The sequence below is a fragment of the Nematolebias whitei genome, chromosome 4 (genome assembly GCF_014905685.2).
Source record: "Nematolebias whitei isolate Nwh7 chromosome 4, NemWhi1, whole genome shotgun sequence".
Taxonomy (NCBI): domain Eukaryota; kingdom Metazoa; phylum Chordata; class Actinopteri; order Cyprinodontiformes; family Rivulidae; genus Nematolebias; species Nematolebias whitei.
Window position 1 is genome coordinate 14,077,170 of NC_056501.1, and position 23,335 is coordinate 14,100,504.

General features: G+C 38.1%; 3 protein-coding genes and 1 non-coding gene across 5 annotated transcripts in view; 1 reads left to right on the plus strand and 3 right to left on the minus strand.

The window, feature by feature from the left end:
* Positions 1–328: 328 nt before the first annotated feature.
* On the minus strand, positions 329–400 carry trnae-uuc. Its single transcript has one exon. It is a non-coding gene; the product is annotated as a tRNA-Glu (tRNA).
* Positions 401–1,038: 638 nt separating this feature from the next.
* Positions 1,039–6,922, plus strand: LOC119408856 (ubiquitin-conjugating enzyme E2 A). The gene is made up of 6 exons (XM_037675709.1): positions 1,039–1,239; positions 2,268–2,348; positions 4,045–4,070; positions 4,319–4,408; positions 4,511–4,599; positions 6,494–6,922. Exons 1-6 carry the CDS (start codon positions 1,196–1,198, stop codon positions 6,620–6,622), a joined length of 459 nt encoding a protein of 152 aa, XP_037531637.1. The 5' UTR covers positions 1,039–1,195; the 3' UTR covers positions 6,623–6,922.
* Positions 6,923–7,594: 672 nt separating this feature from the next.
* Positions 7,595–13,135, minus strand: nkrf (NFKB repressing factor). Of its 2 annotated transcripts, none has more exons than XM_037675210.1 (3): positions 12,706–13,135; positions 12,271–12,398; positions 7,595–10,253 (listed from the first exon to the last, which is right to left on the minus strand). In XM_037675210.1, exons 2-3 carry the CDS (start codon positions 12,362–12,364, stop codon positions 8,026–8,028), a joined length of 2,322 nt encoding a protein of 773 aa, XP_037531138.1. In that variant the 5' UTR covers positions 12,365–12,398; positions 12,706–13,135; the 3' UTR covers positions 7,595–8,025. The 2 variants fall into 2 exon arrangements, with proteins under 2 accessions (XP_037531138.1, XP_037531140.1); XM_037675212.1 differs by lacking the exons at positions 12,271–12,398; positions 12,706–13,135 and adding exons at positions 11,520–11,594; positions 11,729–11,774.
* Positions 13,136–15,449: 2,314 nt separating this feature from the next.
* sept6 (septin 6) overlaps positions 15,450–23,335 on the minus strand; it is a 16,948-nt gene continuing 9,062 nt past the window's right edge. The window contains exons 5-10 of the mRNA XM_037675213.1: positions 22,894–23,055; positions 22,234–22,330; positions 20,490–20,658; positions 20,250–20,382; positions 19,978–20,168; positions 15,450–16,116 (exon numbers count right to left, since the gene is read on the minus strand). Of these exons, the coding sequence (XP_037531141.1) occupies positions 16,107–16,116; positions 19,978–20,168; positions 20,250–20,382; positions 20,490–20,658; positions 22,234–22,330; positions 22,894–23,055 (762 nt within the window). The 3' untranslated portion in view covers positions 15,450–16,106. The remainder of the gene's footprint in view (positions 16,117–19,977; positions 20,169–20,249; positions 20,383–20,489; positions 20,659–22,233; positions 22,331–22,893; positions 23,056–23,335) is intronic.

Here is a 23,335-nt window from a genome sequence, read left to right on the forward strand (position 1 = left end):
ACCCACAGGTGCACGTTTAGGCTGCCTCAAGCAATTTTTGGCAAGTTGCAGACGAGAATTGTTGGTTGTGTACGCATGGTTCGCTTGCACGAACTATCCTGAGTCAGATAAGCGTTTTCACTGGGAGACTCAAGTGGTAATGGGCATCTTCCGGGAACGTTCAGCCTCTTCTGAGATGACAGTAACTCCTCGACGGGCGGGGTCTATTATATATTCCCTGGAATACATCTGCCTTATGTTATTGAGATCACATATCACATGCAGTCTTGTCTTGTTTCGAAAAGATCACAGAATTCGCTGAGATATTAAAAAAGACGCAAAAGTGATGTTCCCATACCGGGAGTCGAACCCGGGCCGCCTGGGTGAAAACCAGGAATCCTAACCGCTAGACCATATGGGACTGTTGAGCATGGTGTTGGTTCCATTGATTATTATCTTCTCACATTTGATACTATGTATAATTTGTTTATGTATGTGTGTTCCAATATATGTTGTTCTTAATGTTTTAAAATATAATATGCCCTTTTGTATCATTAAATATTAACTGCTTTTGTCGTTTCAAGAAGTCGAAATTCTAGGGCTTTAGCACCATCTTGTGGTGTTCATGTGGTACTGCGTATACCGGAAATAAATTGAAACCTGAAAGCACTTTTTTTGTAAAACCAGTTGCACGTTTTGACCACGTGGAGAAGAAATTAATAAAATAAGTAAACATCCCAAATAAACATAAGGACAGTGGAAGCAAAGCCTTAGATATCCAAGCCGAATAACCACTAAATAACCAAAATGTGGGTGTGCAAACATATGACGTAATTAAAGTAGAAGATTTCAAGTATAAGAATGGGGTACATTAAGCAATGTAACAAATATTCTAGCTACATTCATATGGACCTGAAACTAATTAATTAAATTTATTAATATGTATATATCATAATTATGCTTTCAGCCATACTATAAGTTTGTGAGTTTTTCCTTTATAACCACAAAAAATCTTTACGGGAAGTCGACGACTTTCCCCTTTTTTTCTGCTGTAAATGGTAGCGTCCACAGACACAGGGGCAGCCAAGTATCAGACAAACTAGTACCGATCGTTTGCTGGCTAGCTAGGAGTTGACGGCATTTAACATAAAATATATTTACTTTTGTTTGAGGCGCTCAAGAGTTTGAGAAGAATTTAGTTATCTGTGTGAAAAAGATGTCAACTCCAGCAAGACGACGTTTAATGAGAGACTTTAAACGGTAAGTTAAAAGAAAACAGAGCTAGCTATTGCTAACATCCCGAAGCTAATTTGTTAGCCTTAGATTAAGTGACAATACCGACCACCATCAAGCCACAAAGCATTTGTTTATATCAGTTAATTAAAGCTAAATGGGCCTAAGTGTAATCGAGACATTTGCTTTAGTGACTATATATGTTTCTGATTTGTAAATTAGATTGAGTAATTTTAACATGTCGCTGCTACCCGGCGAAGGCAAACAAGTCGGAAGTTAACGTTTTGGTTGTGGAACTTGGCATCACTGATCACTTTATTAGTTGTTAACAATGATATACATGACTTTTTGTGAGACTTAATGGATTTATTTATATGGGATTTCTGGAGATGTAACAGATGTAGTTCAGGTCTGTGGCCAGATGCCCCCTTGTAAAGATTTTGACTGATTTGACGGAATACTCAGTGATAAAGTGAGCTCCTATCTCTGGGCTGTGATAGATCATCACTGAAGAATCAGGATCAGCAACCATCTGCCACGAGGTCACTGAACACCTGCACATTCAGCCGTGGCACAGCCTACATGTTCCTGTGGACTGATAGGGTCACAGATTCAAAAAACTACTTTTTTGTCACATGATTAAAACCTGACTTAACATTGTTCTTTAACAATTAGGGGATTACCTTTTAATAATCCAACAATGCCCTTGTTTGCTATGAATCCAGTAGATGGAGGCATTGTTTATTTTCACTTGAGTACAACGCATTTGTAACTTTTTTTTTAACAATGGCACATAATCAGCCTTGAAAATCAATCAGTGCTAATATTTAACCCATAACTGCACTACCGTTGTATTGTCCAGTCTTAAGTCGTTTGGTGAACTCTTTGCTATTGGAAAATAGACAGATTTCCCACACGGGCCAAAATATTTTTGGGGGATTGATGAATATTTAGCTGTCCTTTGGACTACTAAGGAAACATAATGCTTGCATGTGTTGTGCTTTGTGTGAAATGTGTATGTTTTGTATAACTTGAGTTTTTCTTGCATCTATCAGGCTGCAAGAAGACCCTCCAGCTGGAGTTAGTGGGGCCCCATCAGAAAACAATATCATGGTATGGAATGCGGTCATTTTTGGGTAAGTCTTATTAGCTAAAATTGACATAGGTGTACCTTTTTTTTAAATTGTACTTTTTTATGCACTAAAATAATAAAAAATGTCCTCCACAGTTCCTAACAGTCTTAACTAATGCAACCTGAGATGAGTAATGTGTGGAAAAACCAAGTGCACTTTTCAGGGGTGTCCTTCCCATCAAGCATCTTCCCTAAATATGTTTATGTAATGTTCAAAAAAAAAATCACACAATCCCAAAACTCACTCGTTAAGCCTCAATAATATTGCTTTAAGTTAAAAACAAAGTAAGGCTTGTTTGGAAAGGTATCCAACAGAAACGTGTTTTGTTTTTGTTTTTCAGATACTTTTAATGATCCTGTGAGGAAAATTGTTTTGTCGCAATAGTACAGTAGTTACCAGTAATATATAGTGCAAAAGACATAAGTAATTTAAAGAAAAGTAATAACAATTCACTAAACACAGAAGAGAACATTAAAAATGACATGGCAGCGCAGCTTCGGTTTGCAGTTTTATCTTAATTAACTTCAAAACTGCTAGAACAGTATGCTTTGAACAAATCAGATTAAAGTGGACAATCATAATGCACAGCACTATGTTTCCCTCAGTGCTCCGGGGGTGATGATTAGAGGCCAGCTCACACTGTGAGATTAAAAATGGCTAAAGTCTTGTATGTCACACTGTTAAATGTGACATACAACGAGCAGGATTATATAACATTGCACAATGTAAAATTTAATAGATGCCAAACTGCTGCTGCAGAATTGTGCTTGTTATAAAGATCGGACACACGCATCAAAAACATAAATGAAAGTTCTTTGATTTAAATCCCAACTATAAAAAGAGGGAGAGAAGGATGAGGAAAAGGACAACTGTGGACAAAAAGACACTATTTTTGTATATTGTCATTGAGCATGCATCAGGATATATTGTCATTGGTTCTGAGAATGCTAAATCAGTTTTCTATAACACTGAACAAACACAAACGAATGATTTAAGATCACAACCAAAGTTTTCTTATAATTATTTCACAATGAAAGTGTTTGAATATCTGAAAACTGCAGTGCAAGTGCAGCTTTAGGCGTGTTTTGCAGTAACAGGATTTGAGCACTGCAGTTATTTAATCATCTTCAAACATTTTTGTAGAGTCAGACATGATGCCATGATCTTGACAGCTAAGTCTTGATGAAATTGGGTCAATCAAAAGTGCAAGAATCCCAAGCACAGCAACAAATCTAAAAGAAAATCAACATGAAATAAAGGTGCTGCAGGGGACCTGTCAAAGTCTAGACATCCACCTAACTGAAATGCCATGAAGTCGCTCAAGAAAATCTAAATAAATTCAGCTGAATATTTGAAGCCAAGTGTGCTAAAATTCCTCCATGACAAGAGACGATGATAACGACGTATAGAAAATCATCACTTTTATTTATTCTTGCTATTGGTGGCGTTATAGTCTAAATAATCATGGGTGGTGTTTGGTGTTTACATTTTGGTTTGATTAAAAAAAAACACCTGATGTACCGTTAATATGTTATGGGTTGTTGTTCAACTAAGGTTTTATTATCTTAATTTGAACACCCAGTGAACAGCAGACCTCATGGCCTAGTACTTAAATAGTTAGTGGGATTTTTTTTTTAGTATGTTGAAGAATTTTTACAAGATAATTTACAACCTTTTTTTTCTTCTTCTTCTTTTGTAGACCGGAGGGAACACCATTTGAAGATGGTAAGTTGCTTAGAACTAGTTAAATTATCTTGTCAATAAAATGATTCTAGGAATAACTGATAATTATCACTAAAGATTTGGAGCTTTGGACTTTTTTTTTTTTAAGAACATTTATCAACCATTGCATGTGAAATGCTGTTTTGACTACAATAGTTGGTTTCTGTTTATACTCAAATTTTCTAGATTAATTGCTGTAATGAATTGATTTAGCTACTGCTTTTCATTTTGTAAAATGTTCCTAATTTCAGGAACCTTCAAACTTACCATTGAATTCACAGAAGAGTATCCAAATAAACCTCCAACAGTGCGATTTGTCTCCAAAATGTTTCATCCTAATGGTACGTAGCAACTCCTTGAATTACTGATGTTTTTACAGGATGTTTTTCTTTAATCTTGGGAGACCTGTCAAAAGGCTTCATGTTCTAAATGCTCTTTTTCAGTGTATGCAGATGGCAGCATATGCTTAGATATACTTCAGAACCGTTGGAGTCCAACCTATGATGTCTCTTCAATTTTAACTTCAATACAGGTAATTTAAGATTCATTCACATAAATGAATACATTTTAAGCCATCAGAAAACATTTAAGAACGTATCGTGATGCATGCTCAATAATCCAGGTAGAAAAATTCAAAAAAGTTAAGTCTGGTCCTCTGGAGTTTGACACCAATCACTCTCTGGAGCACAAGTTAGGAGTCATCAGGACTCTGTACCACAGAGCAGACAGCGTCCCCACTAACTCAGGAACCAGGCAGAAAGAGAAATCCCACACAAGACTGGCTCTAGAGAAATGTGGATATCCTAACTGGGCCTTCCTGAAAGCAGAGAAGAAACCCAAACAGGACTCCAGTCAGCCAACAGGTGAAAAGGAGGAACCCAGACCAGTGGTCATTCCGTATGTTGCAGGAGTATCAGAGAAACTGAGACGTTTATTTTCTAAACATAACGTTCCAGTGGCTTTTAAACCCCAAAATACATTACGGCAAAGACTGGTTCATCCCAAAGATCCAGTCCCCCGGCACAAACAGAGTAATGTTGTGTATGCTGTTCAGTGTCAGGAGGGTGATCAGTCTTACATCGGGGAAACTAAACAGCCACTGGCCAAAAGGATGGCCCAGGACAGAAGATCAACATCATCAGGCCAGGACTCTGCGGTCTACACTCATCTCCAGGCCAGCGGTCACTCTTTCAGGGATGAAGATGTTCACATCCTGGACAGAGAGGAACGATGGTTTGAGAGAGGAGTAAAGGAGGCCATCTTTGTGAAAAGAAACCGTCCATCATTAAACAGGGGTGGAGGCCTCCGGGTTCAACTGTCCCCCTCTTACAATGCTGTGATTGCTAGTATCACTCAGCCCTCTGGGAATAGTAAACAGCCATCAGTGTGCTAATGATCCATTGTTAGGCTGATGGTCCTTCTTGAGCATGTGATCAGCTGGTTTTGGTTGTCAGCAGCAAAACTGGTTGATCCACTCTGAGAAGGTGCTATTTAAGAGACTGAGCTGAATACAGCACCTCCGACTGAGGAAGACTTTCGGATGAGAGACGAAACGGTTCTACAATTTTTTTTGTTGTTCTGGTTTTTTTGAATGTCCAGAGGACCAGATTGAACTTTTTTTAGACTTTACTTTATACTTTATTGTTTTTGTCTTGAACTTTTTTTTTTTTTTAATTTATCATGTCCTGGATGACTGAAAATCTTCACCAGCTATTAATGACACAATCAGCTTGCCACAGTCTTCCACCTTCGTTCTGCTCGCTGCTTGGAGCAATCGTCAAACCAGCTGCACCGCCCCTGCGAAATGCAGCTAATTTGATAGTTAAAGTGTGTTTATTAAGTAAAAGTTCAACTGAGACACACCTTTGCTATAATTTTGAGCAAACAAATAATTGTTTTAGGTGCTTTTCTTGTTAAATGTCGAAGAAATGAGCAGCATTCCTCCTTCCTTTTTTCCTCCCTCTGCGCATTCCTGGAGCACCGAGGCATTGAATACTTTTGAAATACAGCTGATTTGACTATTAAAAGTCCTTTTTATTAAGCAAACGTTAGAGTGAGACACACCTTTATTATAAAGTTGAGCAAACAAATTATTATTTTTAAGTGTGTTAATCTTGTTAAAGTCTTCCTTTGCACGCTCCCGACATTTGGCAGCACATCGATTTTTGGCATAACACCGGCCCACATTTCCATGTTGTCAGCAGTGATGCATTATATATGCGACGTATATGGCAAAGCGACATATTTATGAATTTTTCCACTTGTTGAGACATACCTGGACTGATGTGACTTATAGGTCGATGCGATGTGTACGATGGAAAATACGGTGTATAAATGTACATCACTGTCTAACCTTTAGGTACTGTGCCTTGTTGTAAATCGTTAGAAACCTAACCCACAGATGCTTTCTTTTGTATATTTTGAAGTCTTTACTGGATGAGCCAAACCCAAACAGTCCAGCCAACAGCCAGGCAGCCCAGCTCTACCAGGAAAACAAACGGGAGTATGAGAAGAGGGTTTCCGCCATTGTTGAACAGAGTTGGCGTGACTGTTGACCTTTGTTATTGTTGAGAGTATGAATGGTGTCCAGCATGGAATCAAGAAAATCACTGATCAAGAAAACAGATATAACACACCTTTTTAAAATCGTTCATTTGTTCTGTTGCTACGTTTGTGAGCTGTAGTGCTTTTGGCATTCACTCCTGCAGAGTTCTATTGTTGGACAAGAGCGGTTGTTTGTTCAGTTAGTGTACCTTGTTATATATCTGGGTTACTTACTACACCCCAACATTTGTTTTAGTACTATAGCCTGCCTTTCAGTTGGAACAGCTTACTTTCATTCATATGAAGTGTACTGGTTGCTGGTTACCTGTGTGGTTTGCTGTGATACTGCCAACACAAAGCTGTTGAGTTTCTTTTTCTCCAATGAATTTAACTTTTTAGTCTGTAAATTGAGTCTTTGAAGAATAAAATAATTTCCTGGAATGAACATCTCTTAAATATTCAACAGATGCCTTTTGGGGGTCATTTTTAACACATCTTTTTCTTGTACAGTCATGCCTTTTGATTATAAAATTGTCAAACTTGTATGTCTTTACACAGAACAAGACATTCAGCACCTCGGTCTCTGAATGCTACCATTTAACCCTTTTAGATCCGCAACGCACGTTGAATTTCTCTTGCCGTTTTTAAATGGTTTGTTGTCTCAATGGGTTAAAAGGTGGTGTGGAAGAAAAAAAAATATCAATGCTATTTTACAATTATTTTAAAAAATGATTACACCTTCACAAAAAGTCTCAATTATAAAACCTTGTACTGGTAACCCATGTAACAAGCTGTACATTTTCTTGTAAATAAAATAAATATTACATTACTTGTCTGGTGCATCTTTGTATCCCAATACAGACAAAAACATCCTGAATGAAGTTCAGTCCATTGATGATTATCAGTTTTACTTTATTTAGTATAGTTGTGAAAACAAACAAGACAGGCCAACTGTACTCACAGAAACATCTCACATTTAACAAAATCCACAGTATTTGTTTGAAGATAATTTTCTGATCACTGATGCAGTTTGCAGAAAAATTTGAATCGGAGAAAGAAAGAAAAAGCAAATGATGAAAGTATTGCTGAACGTCACTACGGTGAGTGGTTGGAGCTCATTCTGCTAAATTCAAAAACTGATGTTTTTGTTTTAAAGTGAATGATTTAAGACAAAATCCCACAAAGCATCGACTACAAGCTCAAATGCACAAAGGTTGGAGAAACAAACTACACATCCTACAATTGCCCGCCAAAGCAGACGTTCTTGTAAAGTAATGCTAAACCCATAAGTTATACTGGATAACCTCTGACCTGTGTACTGTAAAATTTATCATACTGGGACAGACGGGAGTAACACTTGATATGTTTTGAAGTCGGACTTGATGGAAATTTACACTTTAGTTTTCTGTGCATTTTAATGAAAGGCCTGAGGTTTGACAAGCTCATATCGTCCCACCTGTCCGTCCTGTAAAAGCTGGCCAATCAGCTGGTCTTTGTGTACTTTTCGCCTGACGACGAGGAAGCGCTGCCGCCCCTGTCCGTGAGACTTGCTGCGCAGGCCATATTTCTGAGAAATCTGGTGAATCTGCTTCCGTTCATCATTGGTGAGTTCGTTGGAGAATCGAAGTTCGTCTGTTCGGTCTGAACCGGCATAGTTGCGAATGATGTCCTCAATGTCACGCTTGCTCAGCTGATTTCCTGTTTTATCCATGTCCATACCCAAACCTTCCCTGGAGAACTGCTCTTTCACTCTGATTGGTTCTGCTATGCCTTCCCCGTCTCGGCCCAGGCCTCCGCCCTTCCAGCCCATCTTGCGGAGCAGCTGGTTTCCGATGTTGTCTTCCTTGATCTCCTGTTTCATGGCCTCCTCTCCTGAGCGAGCCTGAATCTGAGAACGGGATATAGCGTCACTGTATCCCTCCTTCCTAAAGTTGGATTTGACCACAGCCTGTGTCTGTCTCAAAGTGGCTAAAGCTTCGCTTGCTGCAATGTGCTTTACCATTTTCTTTGGCCCGATTCCCGCAGCAACGTACTGTCCCTCAAGGTAAACTTCGCACTTCCAGCGATGATCAGGCAGAACTAAGAACTTGTAATCAGCAGACACTTTATTAAACTGAGCGGTATCGTTAATAGTGCAGATGGCATTATCAGAGTTCTCCAAAATCACCAGCTCACTCAGATGCTTCTTTCTGTTACCTTGTGGCCCAAAACCTTCACCAGAATCAAACTGGTTATTCCCTCTGAAGTGCTCTGGTTGTTGTTGCAGCTGCTGCTGTTCTCGTTGTGCTTGGTTCAAGCGAAGTTTTCTCACTGCTTCTTCAGCTGCTGAGTGCTTTGAGCTCTTTTTTGACCCCGTCGCCTGCGCAACCAGCTCATCCTGCAGGAAAACTTTGCACAGCCACAAATTGTTGGGTAGCTGCTCAAACTTATAGTCGATCTTCATGCGATTGAAAGCGTTGGAGTTGTTCAAAATGCAGATGGCATCGTGAGCGTTGTCCATAACCACAAACTCTGTCCAGTGTTTATGTCTGTCAGGCTCGTGCTGACCCTTGGGGCTGGGCATCGGTTTATCTTCTGGGTTCCGGAGTGCAGGTAGAAACGCTGGAGTCGGGCTGTGCATCTGACACACAACTATGTCATTGACCATCGAGTGTCTGTATTTACGCTGCGCAACACGAACCTCAACTGGTTTTAGGAAAAGTTTTACTGCCTGCTCAGAAGCCCGGTCCCTCGCACCATTTTTACTGCCAGAGTATCCAGTAGCAAGATACACACCCTGACATCTCAGTTCACAGGCATAACCATCTGTTGGTACTTTCCTGTTCTTTGGAAGGTCGGCCGGAGGAATATCCTTCAGGTTGACATAAATGTACTCGGGGTTGGTTTTGCAGGCCTGGATGCTTCGGCTCAACATAAAATTATAGTTTGGAGAGTCGCTCCCAGTTATTAAAACAGGGTCCCTGAAGGCAGAAGCCAGTGCATTACCAACATTTACAATCAGCCTTTGCTTTTCAGCTAAAGTAGGATGAGACATTAAAAGAGGCTGCAAAGATCCAGACTGAGATATATGAGGGCTGCTCCTGCCTGAGCTATTGTAGACTCTACTAAAAGGTCCACTCAGTGACGGCCTGTCCTGATGACCATAGCCCAAACCCTGACGTCCTGAATCCCAGCCTCTAGTTCTGCCCCCTCCCTCATATCCATTGTATCTCTGGGGCTTGGTATAAGAATCTAAACTGTGTGAAAAAGTGTGGGCGTCATACTTGGCTGTGTAGTTCTGCTGTGTTTTTGCCATGAAATTTAAAGATAACCCATGACTTCCATAGCCTAGTCCACTAGTACTACCTGAAGAAATATCTCCGTCTCTATGGGAACCCGAAAAGTCATTTGAGTATGACGAGGCTCTGTCAAAAGCCGGCCTGAGGGAAGAGAAGCCCTGTGCTCCTCTGCTGCTGTAAGAGGAGGAGTGCTGAGAGTCCCATTGTCTTGTTCCATACGACTCACTCCTCCTGCGTTCCTTATCGTTCTCCTTCTCATCAGTGCCAGTTCCTCCACTGCTTCCACTGGTGACAAAGTGCACAGGTTCAAATCGAGGTTTGGAACTAAATTTTGTGACAGGCATTTTCCTCATCGGCTCGTCTCCTGCAATAAGAGTACTTTGTGTTAGAAAAACAAACAATCTTCTTGTAATCAGTAGCTGTGAGTGAATCATGATTGTATCAGGACAACACTGCCTGCTTAAAATGTTCCGTTAACAAGATTACAAAAAATTTGAAAAGGCCTTTCTTAATATTATTAGAAAAGTTTCAAAAAGTATACACAAATCAAATGTTTGAAAATATAAAAATAAATATTCTCTGTAGGATTAGAAATTGGTTTCATGATGAGAGTAAGACTCAACGGGATATATTTCAGGACAGCTTTTTGTTTTTTTCTACAAATTGTTACAACAAACTCAACTTCTGCTCCACTTAAGGGACTAATATACACGACTGTGCAAAAATCTTGAGCCATCCGAAATTTTTATTCTTTATATATATTTTTTTTGCTGTAATCTTTTTCAGGTGGCAGTGGTTTCCTGCTATGTTTAAATCTTTATTTATTTTTTACTAGTTTTCAGTCCAGACTTTGCACATGAACATGACTGCAAAATTTTGATGGCAAAATAGCATAATCAAAATGTGTGTCCTTCATAAATAAGAAAAAAACAATATAGACTTGAGAGATGCCTCCAGGAATTTAACTGAAAAAATTATCCAGTTTTTAGTTAAAAGCTTCCACGCATTTTCTTTTTTAGAATGAGTGTTAAACTATTGAAATACCTGTTAAACTTTAAGAAAAGTCTGTCTCCTTTATGCAAAGTATAAAACAAAAATGAAAAGCAGCTCAGGAGTTTCACATAATAATGTACAGTAGCTACCAGCACATAAGTTCTCAGTTGTTTAGTAAACTTCATATTAGGGCTGGGCGATATGGACCAAAATTTATATCTCGATATTTTTAAGATGAATGGCGATATAAGATGTATATCTCTTTTTATTTTCCATAAAGTAATAACAAAAACGTTACAGCTGTTTGTTAATAAAGGTGACAGTTGGGTCTAAGCTTTGACTCAGAAATACCGTAACATTTTTTTTCCTGCATAACAAAACCAAAAACACAGCTGTGCACTTAAAATTTAATCAGAAAACCTACAGAGTAAACATAATGAAAGGTTGGCTTGCTCTTAAAAAAAAAAGTATATTCGTTCAACCTTTATTAACAAAGCTGTTAGAAAGCCCACATTGTTTGTGTAGTTGGCTCGTTTACTGAGCTAGGTTCTGTTAGGTTATGGCTCGTTTCTTTCTGAATTTCATGGTTCGTATGCTCTTGAATGCACCGTGGCTGTTCCGACGCTACTGAACGTACCGCTCTGTGTAAAGTGCTGCATGCTGTGCGTTGGGAGATTTTTCTCTCCTGACACCGACGGAGCTGTTTGAGCTTCTGTTTGCATAAATACCAGAAGAAACAAGAAAAAAAGAAGGTATTTGTGTGTAAATGCCAAAAGAAACACAGCAAATAGATCACCCTAAGCTGGATATCTGTACATGTTTTTTAATGAGAAGAGAACTTCATACCTTGCCGCTCAGTTAATTTCCTGGAGGCCACCAAACTCTCCTTTGTAGCAGCCAGTTACCCAGTCATTTTCACACCTATCAGGAATTTACATCCATGTCACCAGTGTCGCCACTGCGTCAGCAAAGACCTATTGTGACGATTAATATCTGCATATGCACCTAGCTTAGAGCTGCAGCAGCACTAGTTTTACACAGCAGGAGGTGGGGGGAGCAGGTGAGGGGCTGGGTTTGTATTCAGTGAGGGAGAGGAGAAGGGGCCATGAGAAGGTGCATGCTGGGAGAAAAACTGACAGATTTTCAAGTATAATTATAACTACATAGAGTATGAGACTAAGTACAGCTATAACAATGTAGAGTATGACACTATCAATTGATAGTCTCATTTTATATCGCATATGAAATTATAGTGGTATTTTAAAAATATTGAGATATCGCCCAGCCCTACTTCATATGTAAATGAAATTATAAATAGCTATAAGAAATATATAATTGTAAAGAACTGAAAATTCAGTCTACAAACATAACACCACAAGACCACTCACGGCCATCAGAAGATGTAGTAGGTCTCTTTTTTGCTTCTGAACCAGGACTTAGGTCAAAAGAGGGCATTTCGTAAGCGTCAGTCCCTTCTGCCATCACCAGCACCGATCACATCAAATCCAGGCCATCCCTGTAATTGGACATAAAATATGGGATAGTATTAAAGAAAAAAAAAAGGTAGGATTTCAAGAGAATGTCCATGCTGTACAATACAGTCACATCAGAACAAGAACAGGCAGGTTGAAATACTTTTTAGCCGAAAACGTGATATTAATGATAACTTTAACAAAGGTTGTGTTATAAAGCAGAAACAACAGCCTAAATTGAGCCTGGCAGAGTGACGCAGTCGGTTCGTTTCTGACATGTAAACACGTTTAGCAACTTGGAAGTTTACATTTTACAACACGTCTGATGAGTTTATTATATTGTATTATTACCTTAAGGTATAGCCTTTAGTCCTTTTACTTCTGTCATTCAAACGATCGGGATATGGTTTAATACCGTTTACAATCCACCGGCTATTATCCTGCTAGCGTCTGCTAGCTAGCTACAACCCACAAGGCTGCTACTAGCGTAAGCCACTAAGCTAACCTAGCTCCGCTTCGACAACGGCTGTTTTATAAAGTTTCCGGACTCATCACGGTCTATAAAGAAGCCGACATGCTAGGTTGTAATTTTTAAATGGGACTCCTGAAGACGGGTAAACCGTTGCGTAAACCCAAATGCCATCTACAAAAACATATTTAGTCACTTGGAAGCATCCATTTTCTGGTCTCGGCTTCAGGGAAATCATGGCGCGTACGGTATGCTGCTACCGACCCACAATCCTTTGCGCTGCCAGAGTTTTTTATTTTTTTTATATTTTTTAAGAAAACTTTGCTTATCAAAAAGTACAATCAAGTATATATATTCTAAATAAATAAATATTAAATAAATATTAAATAAATAACTATTCTAAATAAAGTATATCAATTCTAAGTATATAAATCCAAAAAAAAAGGGCATAGCAGAGGCAGATTTAGATATGGGAACATCAAAAGCAAAACTAATTAAAAGAATAAAAATGTAAAATACAAAAAAAAAATTAAAAATACAAGTAGGGTATATATTTTAGGATTAGGATTAGTATGCATTAGTGGGCACTTCCATTAACATTTCATACAGGTCTATTATGTTTCAATATATTTCAAAGATTTCAAATATAACTGGAATTCAGATTAAAAAAAAAATCTTAAAATGCACTGCCAGAGTTTGACTAATAACATTTTTGCTAGTCTTCTTTAAAATATAATTTTAAAAATGTACTTGCATTGGTTTAACCCTTTAATAATTAACTTATTGTGGGTGGTGCCTGTCATTTGATTTATAAAAAGACAAGTTAATAAAAATACAATTACTACCCAAGATAAAAATTTGAAAGCATGTGCATTACATTGCATAGTCACAAATCATGTCAATAAATCATAAACATTAAAGTACATTAGACTTAATACAAATATGTTTTTACAACTGAAATTATTTTAATTAGTAGTTGTAGTCTAAATATAATTAAAGATGTGTAATTTTACAAATTAATTCAAAAATATTAGGTATTTTACCCTTTACTTTTTCATTTTTACTTAGATGTTTCACACAAAATATCAGAGGAACTTTCTTTCTTTCACTTGGCATATTTAATTATTTCTTGGTAAATAGTACACCGAGCATTTTCCTTATAAACACACCAGCCACAACAAGTACACTCTGCTGCCATCTCATTCTACTCTTCATTTTTCTGTTTGTAATTATTAGTTATGTTATTATTATAATTATGTAATTATTCTCTCATTAACTTGTGTTTTATAGAAAGTATGCCTGGACCAGTCACTCTGTTTGTCTGTGTCTTCCTCTCCAACCCCAAATAGTCAAGACAGATGCCACCAATTCTGAGCCTGATTCTGCGGGAAGTTTCTTCCTGTTAAAAAGGAACTGTTTCTTTCCACTGTCGCCCAATGTGCTGCTCAGGATGGGAGATTGTGACTGAGTGAAGATTCGATGTAATCCGCTGGCTTTCTTAAACAACATTTACATATTGGCATTTTATAATGTATGTGAATGTTTGAATTCACATACATTAGATTTTTTTTTTTTTTTGCCCTGAGAAGTGCTTAAGTGTCAAAATAAATACAACACATCAAGCAGAACATTGCTTTAAAAACGAGCATTGTTATTCAGTTTATGTGTTTATAATGTTATCAGTGTGCACACAAACACCAAACACTGGGCAACATTTTTATTATAATGAATTTTTATTTTTGGAAATAATGCCACAAGACACAATACTCCAAAAATTATAAAGTTGTTTTACGCCTGTATTAAAACATCATCAGCTCTTAGTTCTCATAAAAACCTGTAAACCATTTACAAAGATGGTAGGTTTAACTTTGTCACAGTTCTTCTGCAGACTCAACATCTGATTATACGCTGATCCAACCAGAGATCCAAGTCTTTGGAAAGTCATCGTTTTGTTTATGTAGAGGCAGAAATTATGTTAATGCTCTCATCGCACCAAAGGAAGTTGATTCTGCTTAGATTCCTTCCTGATGCGTGTTTTTAAGAGTTTAATGTAATTTAACAAGTTTCAGCTTCCATAAACTACATTTGAATCGATACACAAAAAGTAATTTCCAAGACAAAAAGATTTGATCACAGGTGAAAGATGCTGGTGGAAAAAGGAAAAAAACAACAAATACAGCAAAAAGTCACAAAAGCTTAATAAATTGGAGTTATTTTTTATTCAAAATGTACATCGATGAAACTAAAGAATACTGAATTATTTGTAGTGTTGAAAAAGGTTTTGACTACAAGAGGTGATGACTGATGCTAGAAAAATGTACGGCAAATCTCGACACCATCACTTTACACTCAGAATCACATCCAAACATCATAGGGAATAAACAACTCTCCACTTCAATACACAAAATATATCCTTATAAATTATATAAATGCAAGAGTATTTTAATACTCTTATCTGGGCTTCTGTTCAACAGTATCTCATACTAACATTTGGCAAAGTTGGAGCTTAAATCATAAGACAGAGCAAGTTTTACAATAAATAAATGCACCATTTTATAAGAAAATAGCAATGAAAGCAACGCTGAGTTGTTCAAGGAGTAAAAACCAGAAGGTAATAGATCACAGCAGTATTTAAATTAAATTAAAAAAAAGCATGCAAAGCATAAAACAGGCTGGTGAATATTAAAGCACGTGTAATAAAAGCCCCCCCGACATGTGACCTTCATGGTATTGTGGCATGTAAACATGGGAACCAAATGCTTTGGCTTTTCTATGGTTTTACTTAGAAGTGCACAAAATGTTCTTAAAAAACAGATTTTATATTAAAATTAGACTTGGATAAAGAAAAAATATCCATCAAGTATTCAGTCAATTTGTTTAGTTCGTCTGCAAAAGCAAACAATTTTCCCCTCATTTGTTTTTTTTAAATAATGCATCTAATTATTTTAAATTATGAGTGCATAAATATATAGTGCAGGTCAAGTTCATGAAAAGATAAAAATAATAAGCATTTTACCCGTGACTCCTGAAATTACATGAACCCCTCCTGAAAACTCTCTGTACATTAAGACATAATAGCAGATTTTGTACCTGGTTCCCCACCTGCCCAGGTTTAGGAGCTTCATTGGGTGGTCGGAAATACCATGCAAGTCCACATAAGGCCATACTTAACAAACGGAGATGCAATGAGGAGGATAAAAGGTTGATACGAGAAAAACAGAAGAGGTAAAGGGTTCTTAGTTCTTGCTGACGCTGCAATCCCTCTTCAGGTGGTCAAGACAGATTAAAAGAAGCTAAAGAGACAAAGAGAAACAAAAGCAGGAGTTAGAAAAGTGGACACTCAAAGATTTAGGTGAATCAAAGGAAGTGAAAAGTTTAAGGTTTGATCATCATACATAGACAAAACTAAAGTGTAAGGTCACAAAATATAGATGAAAATACACCATGCCTACTTGATATATTTTAATAATCAAGTTAAATTTGTGGCAAAAAGACTGATTAAGTTTATATAACTGAGAATGAATTAACATGTTTCTGCTGATTGAAGTGGAAAACGTTAGTCACAGCCAACATCCAGCAGGCAAAAGCAACAGGTGGAAAATTTGATTGCTTGTGATGAGGTTAAAAGCAGCAGTGAAGCACACAGAACACCTCATATTATTAAAGAACAGGTAATGAACAAAAACCCTGAAGGACGGGGTCCACAAAGCCTCGGGTCACATTTGAGGCGCACAGACCCCGCAGAGGCCGATCCCTTATCAGAGCTGGGGGGCCGAAGACCTACTCAGTGCAGAGCCACGGATTACTGCGGAGGAAAGTGAAACCACACAAGACCAGTGAGCTGAAGATTGGAAGGAGGTCACGTCTCTTCTGCTGCCTTAATTTGACCACAACTGTGGACTCAAGATTTCAATCCAGGGCAAATTTTACAAGACAAACACTGCAATTCATCAGGAATCGTGTGAAATTCGTCACAAAATCCAACCATTTCCACATGTTTCCAACACTTTTAGTCATGCACAATGATTACTGCCACAATTTTATCATTTGGTGAAAAAAAAGGCCTTTATTTTTTCTTCAGAAAATGTTCTTCTTAACACCGATACAAAAAATGACTGCCACTGTCAGGACAATGGACATCAGGACTATTTGACTTTTAATGTGCCCTTGTAAAAAAAAAAAAATACAAAAAGAACGTTACAATTGCACTGACACTGATATATACGTAACAAAAACATCACATTTGGGTATAAAACAAAGTGCAAGTATAAAAGCTAATATAAGTATGCACATCAAACATGACAATGAATGAGGTATGGGAGAAGTGGCAAAAAGATTAGGCTCATATCTACTCATGCATCAGGCTAAAGTGAAACTACATCAGCAAAGAGACATTTTACATACCTACTTCCATTTTGGGACAAAGATTAAAATTTATTCAATTCAGTTTATTTATATAGCGCCAAGTCACAACAGAAGTCGCCTCAGGGCACTGAACAGAAACATTCATATATATAAAAAGTAAGTTAACATTATCTGAGGAGCAGACTGCTTTGAGTCTAACTTCATCGCAGACTCTCATCTTGAGCAAACACAAAGGCGACAGTGGAAAGGAAAAACTCCCTCGAGGAAGAAACCTTTAGCAGAACCAGGCTCAGGACAAGCGGCCATCTGCTTCGACCGGCTGGGTTTGAGAGGAACAGGAAGGAGGAACAGATACACAATGGCAGGCCGAGAATCACATGTTGACATAGAAATAGCATCAAATGAAAACTATTCAATTGTAACAATTCATTTAAGGAAATGAGGTCAGTTTGTCCTCCAGTAGTCTAAGTCTATGGCAGCATAACAAGCCGCAAGTCTGGAGGGATAAATAATGGAAACTGAGAATCAAAGCACAAAATACATTTTTAGCAGATTTGAAGTACTCATCCCCACTTTCAGGTCTCATTATTAGATGCACGTTTCTCTTTAGCCTCAGCACATTTCTGCCCATTACAACTGTAGTCATGTGTTTTTTTATAAAAGCTCACATCATGCAAAGAAATGCTGATCACATAAATATGGAATGTATTTTGTAAATTTGCATTAAAAAAAAAGGAATCAACCTGAACGATCGCTCGAACGACACAAAAACCAACAAGCATCACTCAGAAAACAACCTGTGACGTCAGATTTATAGCAATGCCCAGCATCTTCCATAAAGCAAGGGGTGGGGGGGCAGATATGTGTAGGGTAGAATTATGGGATTTGAGTGCATGTGAAGGTGAGGGAGGGAGGGGGGGGGGACTGTAAAAGATGATGAGGGTGGGAGCTCATTCACAGCAGGATTGCCACAAGGAAGGACTTTTTTCTACAGGAATCCTCAGCTGGAAATAAAAGAGAAGGGCTGTTAGTGGGTTCTGATACGTTACAACACACAGCTGTACATCAGCATTAGCACCTTAGACAGCATCTAGAAGAAAACATGCTTAAAAGTAGTTTTATAGTGAGGGTGCAAGTACAGCTGGCTACTTCTTTTGGTCTTATTTTATGTGTTTACAGACTGCCAGACTGATAGTTTAATTCACTTCTACTCCTCCCAGTGGCCAAGACTCAAACACAATTTGTTATTTTGTATCCACCCAAGAGCAAAAGGGTGGGTCATCATATGTCAACAAAACATGGCATCTCTGAAAAACAAAGATGCGCCCAGAGGCTGTTTGCTGCTCTGGTGTGACCTGCTGATCTCAGCTCGGCCTTGAATGGTTCTTTGTGCGACTGTTGGGACGGGTGGGAGCCACAAAAAGAAGCTGTTGTGTGTTTTAGGGAGGCAGATAGAACAGTGCATCAAATGGGTGTGTAGGGATCTAATAAACTGCTTGGTTTAGAAGCTGGCAGGGCAACAATAAATACTGCCAGTCCACAGATATGGTGGGAAAAGATGCTGCCACAAGACTGCCAACTATTTGAATAATTATTTTGCAGGCTGACAAATTAAATGTCTTGCGCATGAACGCAAATATTTACAAGTGGTCATCATCTAAAAATATTTAGCTGAAACATAGAGTTTTGACATTAAAGTTTGCTTATGTTGTTCATTTTTCTTATTATTTGTGCTGTAACTCAAGAAGGGAGTCTTACCAGAAAAAGGTGCCTCATGCAGCATGCAGCAAGTGTGGGAGGAGTTAACTGGAAAACATTACGGATGCAACAAAGGTGACACATGCGCTCAGAAGACATTTAATCCACATAACAAGCAGAAACTATTAGCCGTGTCTCCTAGGGAGTAATAAAACCCAACATTCTCCTGAAGGTTAAAAACAAACAAACACAGTTAGCATTGGTTAGCACGGCAAGAGAAACGCTTCACATCTGTTGACTCAACTTGCACACAGCTGCATCATTTGGGAAAAAAAAATATTAAAGGCAACGTTTACAAAGAGGGAAAAGTGGTTGTGAAGGAAATAAAAGTACAAGAAAATGATAAAGCTAATGAAAAATCCTCTCGGTGCACGTGTCTGCTTTCTGTTTTAAACAGGCACATCTGGTTTATACCACAGGAGTTTATGACCAGTGATGTTGACGTGGTTAAAAACACATCTGGCTGCTCATGTTGCTTTAAAACGAGTTACTAAAAATGTTTTCATTTACCTCGTGATTAAATTATTGATGAAAACTACTTGATATATAAATAAAAGAAGTGAACATGTGAGACAATATATCCTAAAGGCTGATAAATAACTGCTAAAGGAAGCAGCAGATTTCTGATAAAGCTGAAGTAGTAACATTTTTAGGTTTATGAAAAACGTGCAGTAAAGTTGTGTTCAAGTTTCCAACGTGGTGCTGAGCGAACAGCAATATTTGATGACAGCATGAGCATTTTCGACAAGAATTCACTCTGCTAACAATTGGCTACGTCCCAACTACAGCTCACTCCACCAGTCTGCTTTTAGTATGTTTTAACACAGTTTTTAATTTTAGACCAAAACTATTTTATGTTGAGTTTAGTGTTTGCTAAAACCTCTTTTATAACTCAGGGCTGAAACGATGACGTTTTCAGCCCTCAATCAAAAATAAAAAGTGGTGCAAGTCTAACAGAGAACACAGAAACCTAATTTCCTACATTAGTTGTCTGTAGGTGAAGAGTCAGACTCTGAGAGTGTGATACTTACTTTTTCCTCTCTTTGTCCCTCTTCAGCGTGGTGGAGCCCCCAGCCTGTTGGGCTTGGCTCAGCAAAAGCTCTGCCGCAGTCTTTTTCTGTTTGAACGTGTTGACTTCATCATCTATGGACTTCTTCTTCTCTTCCAGTTTCTTTTTCTCGTCCTGGTGGAGCTTCTTCAAACGGTCAAACTTCTCGTGCAGCTACGCCGCAAAGAAACAGAAGTTTAGTGTTGATTGAGAAAGAAGCGGAAACAGGCATTTAACAAAGTGCATGATATTTACATCCTTCTCTGCTTCTTTGAGCTCCGCCTCCTTCTCTTTGACCCGCTGGACGAACATTTGCCTCATTTCTTCTTCCTTCTTCTGCAGTTCGCCCATGAACTCATTCCGCTTTGCCTCATATGTCTCTTGCAGACTGGATTGAGAAAAGGAAAACAGAGAAATTAAAAACAATACTGGGATACAGCAAAACAAAAGAGAAAAACAGATCATGGGCACACAAAACCATTTTGAGTGTTCTACCTGAAGGGTTTGCTGTCAGGGTCTGTATCTTTAAAGCCCATTTCTTCCAGCTTGCAGCGACGGTAGAGCTCATAGTGGCGTGTATGAGTCTGTTCTCGCAGGTCCTCCATATTCACTCTAATCAGCATTTCCCGGAGTTTGACAAAGTCACAGTGATTCTCATTTTCCACTGCAGAAAAATAAAATAAAATACTGATGAAAATGAGACGATTGTTTTACTGATAACATCAGTCAGCATCGTACTGTATATAATAAACTCATTGTATTGCAATTCCAATGCCAAGACTTTGAATGTTTGTGCAAATTTAAAGAGTAAAATAAAATGTCTTCAATCACATTTAGCACAAAGCAGAGCAGCAGACATGAGGGTTCTCTATTTGATTGGATCCTGAACAAAACACCATGCAGAGCAAGACATTCCTTTAAGGAAAAAACGTATATAGAAAAAGAATGGACAAAGAGGTTCCCAATTATATTTAAAGATCAGCGAGACTTCCTGTTTAGTAGTGCTGGTTCAGCCCTGTACTCTGAAAGCCTCTTCATTGTCTGACAAAAGCATTAATAAACTTTGTGCTCCGATTTAAAAAAAAAAAAATGCAAGAAAGACAATTTTTCTAAGTTAAGATGTGTCAGGGGGTGGCATGGTGGTGCAGTTTGTAGAGATGTTGCTTCTCAGTGAAAAGGTTGCTGGATTGAATCCCAGCTGGGGGCCTTTCTGGGTGGAGTTTGCATGTTCTCTCTGTGCATGTGTGGGTTTTCTCCAGGTACTCCAGTTTCCTCCCACAAACCAAAAACATGCATGTTACGCTGATTGGTAATTGTCCCTAGGTGTGAGTGAATGATTGTTTGTCTCTGTGTCCTGTGCTGGACTGGAGACCTGTCATGGGTGTCCCCCACCTCTCGCACTGTGACTGCTGGATATGGACACCAGTGACCCCCGTAACCCAAAAAGAAAGAAGCGGCTAAAGATGATGGATGGATGACGATGTGTCAAGAACACAGACTTGTGCTCTTACAAAAAAGTGGATGATGATGTTGCGTTTTTAAAATAAAAAATAAAATCTGAATGATGCCACACTGGAGTGTTTTGGGGGATTTTATTCACATCCCACCAGGGCGTCGAGTGACACTATTAAATTACAAGAGGCTGTCCAAACATTTACAAGAATTTTTTGTAGATTTATTTATTTATTTTTTTACTTCTTTCCTATTATTCTTTTATCAACATATTTTAGTTTGTCTCACTTTTTGACTAAGAAAACATTATGTTGATTTTCTTACATTCTTTCTGCTGGGACAAACAAACAAAAAGGGGGAAATGCCCGCAGTTTTAACAATGGTGTGTAGACTTTATACTGTTAATCTACTGTTTTATGAACATACAGGGTTGAAAGTGTCAAACTGTAACTTCTGCATTTTACATATCTCCAGTAATCCTTGTGAAGTAAAAAATACTGATACTGTAGTCCATTTGGAAGATATTAAACACCTTCCATTATCGACTTGTTGAGAAAAATCGATAACCGGATCAATAGAAACACCATTAGTGAGATACATTTTTAAGCGCAGAGCTACTGTTGCTCTGGTACACAGTTTAATGGTAGAGACTGAGAGGATGCTGGAGCTGGATGAGGTTATATAACAAGTTATCAGTTACAAAGAGCTGAAGAAAAGCGTGAAGAAAGCAGCCCTGCCAAGGAAGCACATGCTTTTATTTCCTGTGCAGGATGTAGCGCAGGCTTACCCTGCACGGTTCCCCAGGGGTACTGCCGGGCCTTCACCATCTTATTCCCAATCTTCACTTCCTCAGTGCTCCCCACCACAGCAAAAGGCAAATGGCTCTGTGAAGCAGAGGTGAGGGTGCTGTAAGCCTACTGTCACACCTGCAACTGAATCTGCAGACTTTTACCAATTTCTGCAATTATACATGTAGCATGATAGACATTAAAAAAGAAATATATATATATTATATATATATATATATATATATATATATATATATATATATATATATTATTATTATTATTATGAGAACTTGTCGAATCTGAGCAACAAGAAACGAGCTAACAGTCAGCGAAAGAGAGTTTGAAGCACTTCTACAGTTTAAAGTTAATAAACAACTGACTGTGGACACAAAGCTTGTTTCCACACAGCTGACTTCCTGTAGTGTGAAATGACTGAAGCTTTGAAAAACAACAACAACAAAAAAAACCTTTCTACATCAAGAGGCCCCCAGACCACATGAGCAAGGCTAACAGTTCTGGCTCAAATGACCCGTTTTTATATTGATAAAATAAAATAATAAATTTAAAAATCTGTGTGAACCTTTTCACTGCTACAATTGAAGCAGTGTATTGGTAATAAATGCAAACATTACACACAGCTGATAGAAATGTGGCCTTACATTCATGGTGGAGTTGATTTCGGCCACAGATTCATCATCAGTGGGAAACTGGTAGATCTGGACTCCGTTGCTGACCAGCTCACTAGTGATTTTGATTTTGAACTTGGCCAGTTCGCTCTTAGAGATGGCATCTGACTTTGCAATAATTGGGATGATGTTGACCTAAAAATGTCAAATGAAAAAACTATATTAGAAACGCAGCTAAACATAGAATGATTTAAGGCTTTCTTTCAAAGGCACTGCCGGCTTTAACTAGGTTTCCTATTTATTACTCAAAGTAAAAGCACCTGCGTTTAACGGGAAAAAAAAAGCCATTTATTATTCCCAACACTGCCTGTTCAAAATTGTAAGATACTAAAATATAATTTCATAAAGAAATGGAAATAGGATAGGTTATTCTATAACATCAACTCAACATAATTTAATGTTTTCTTTGTGTTTA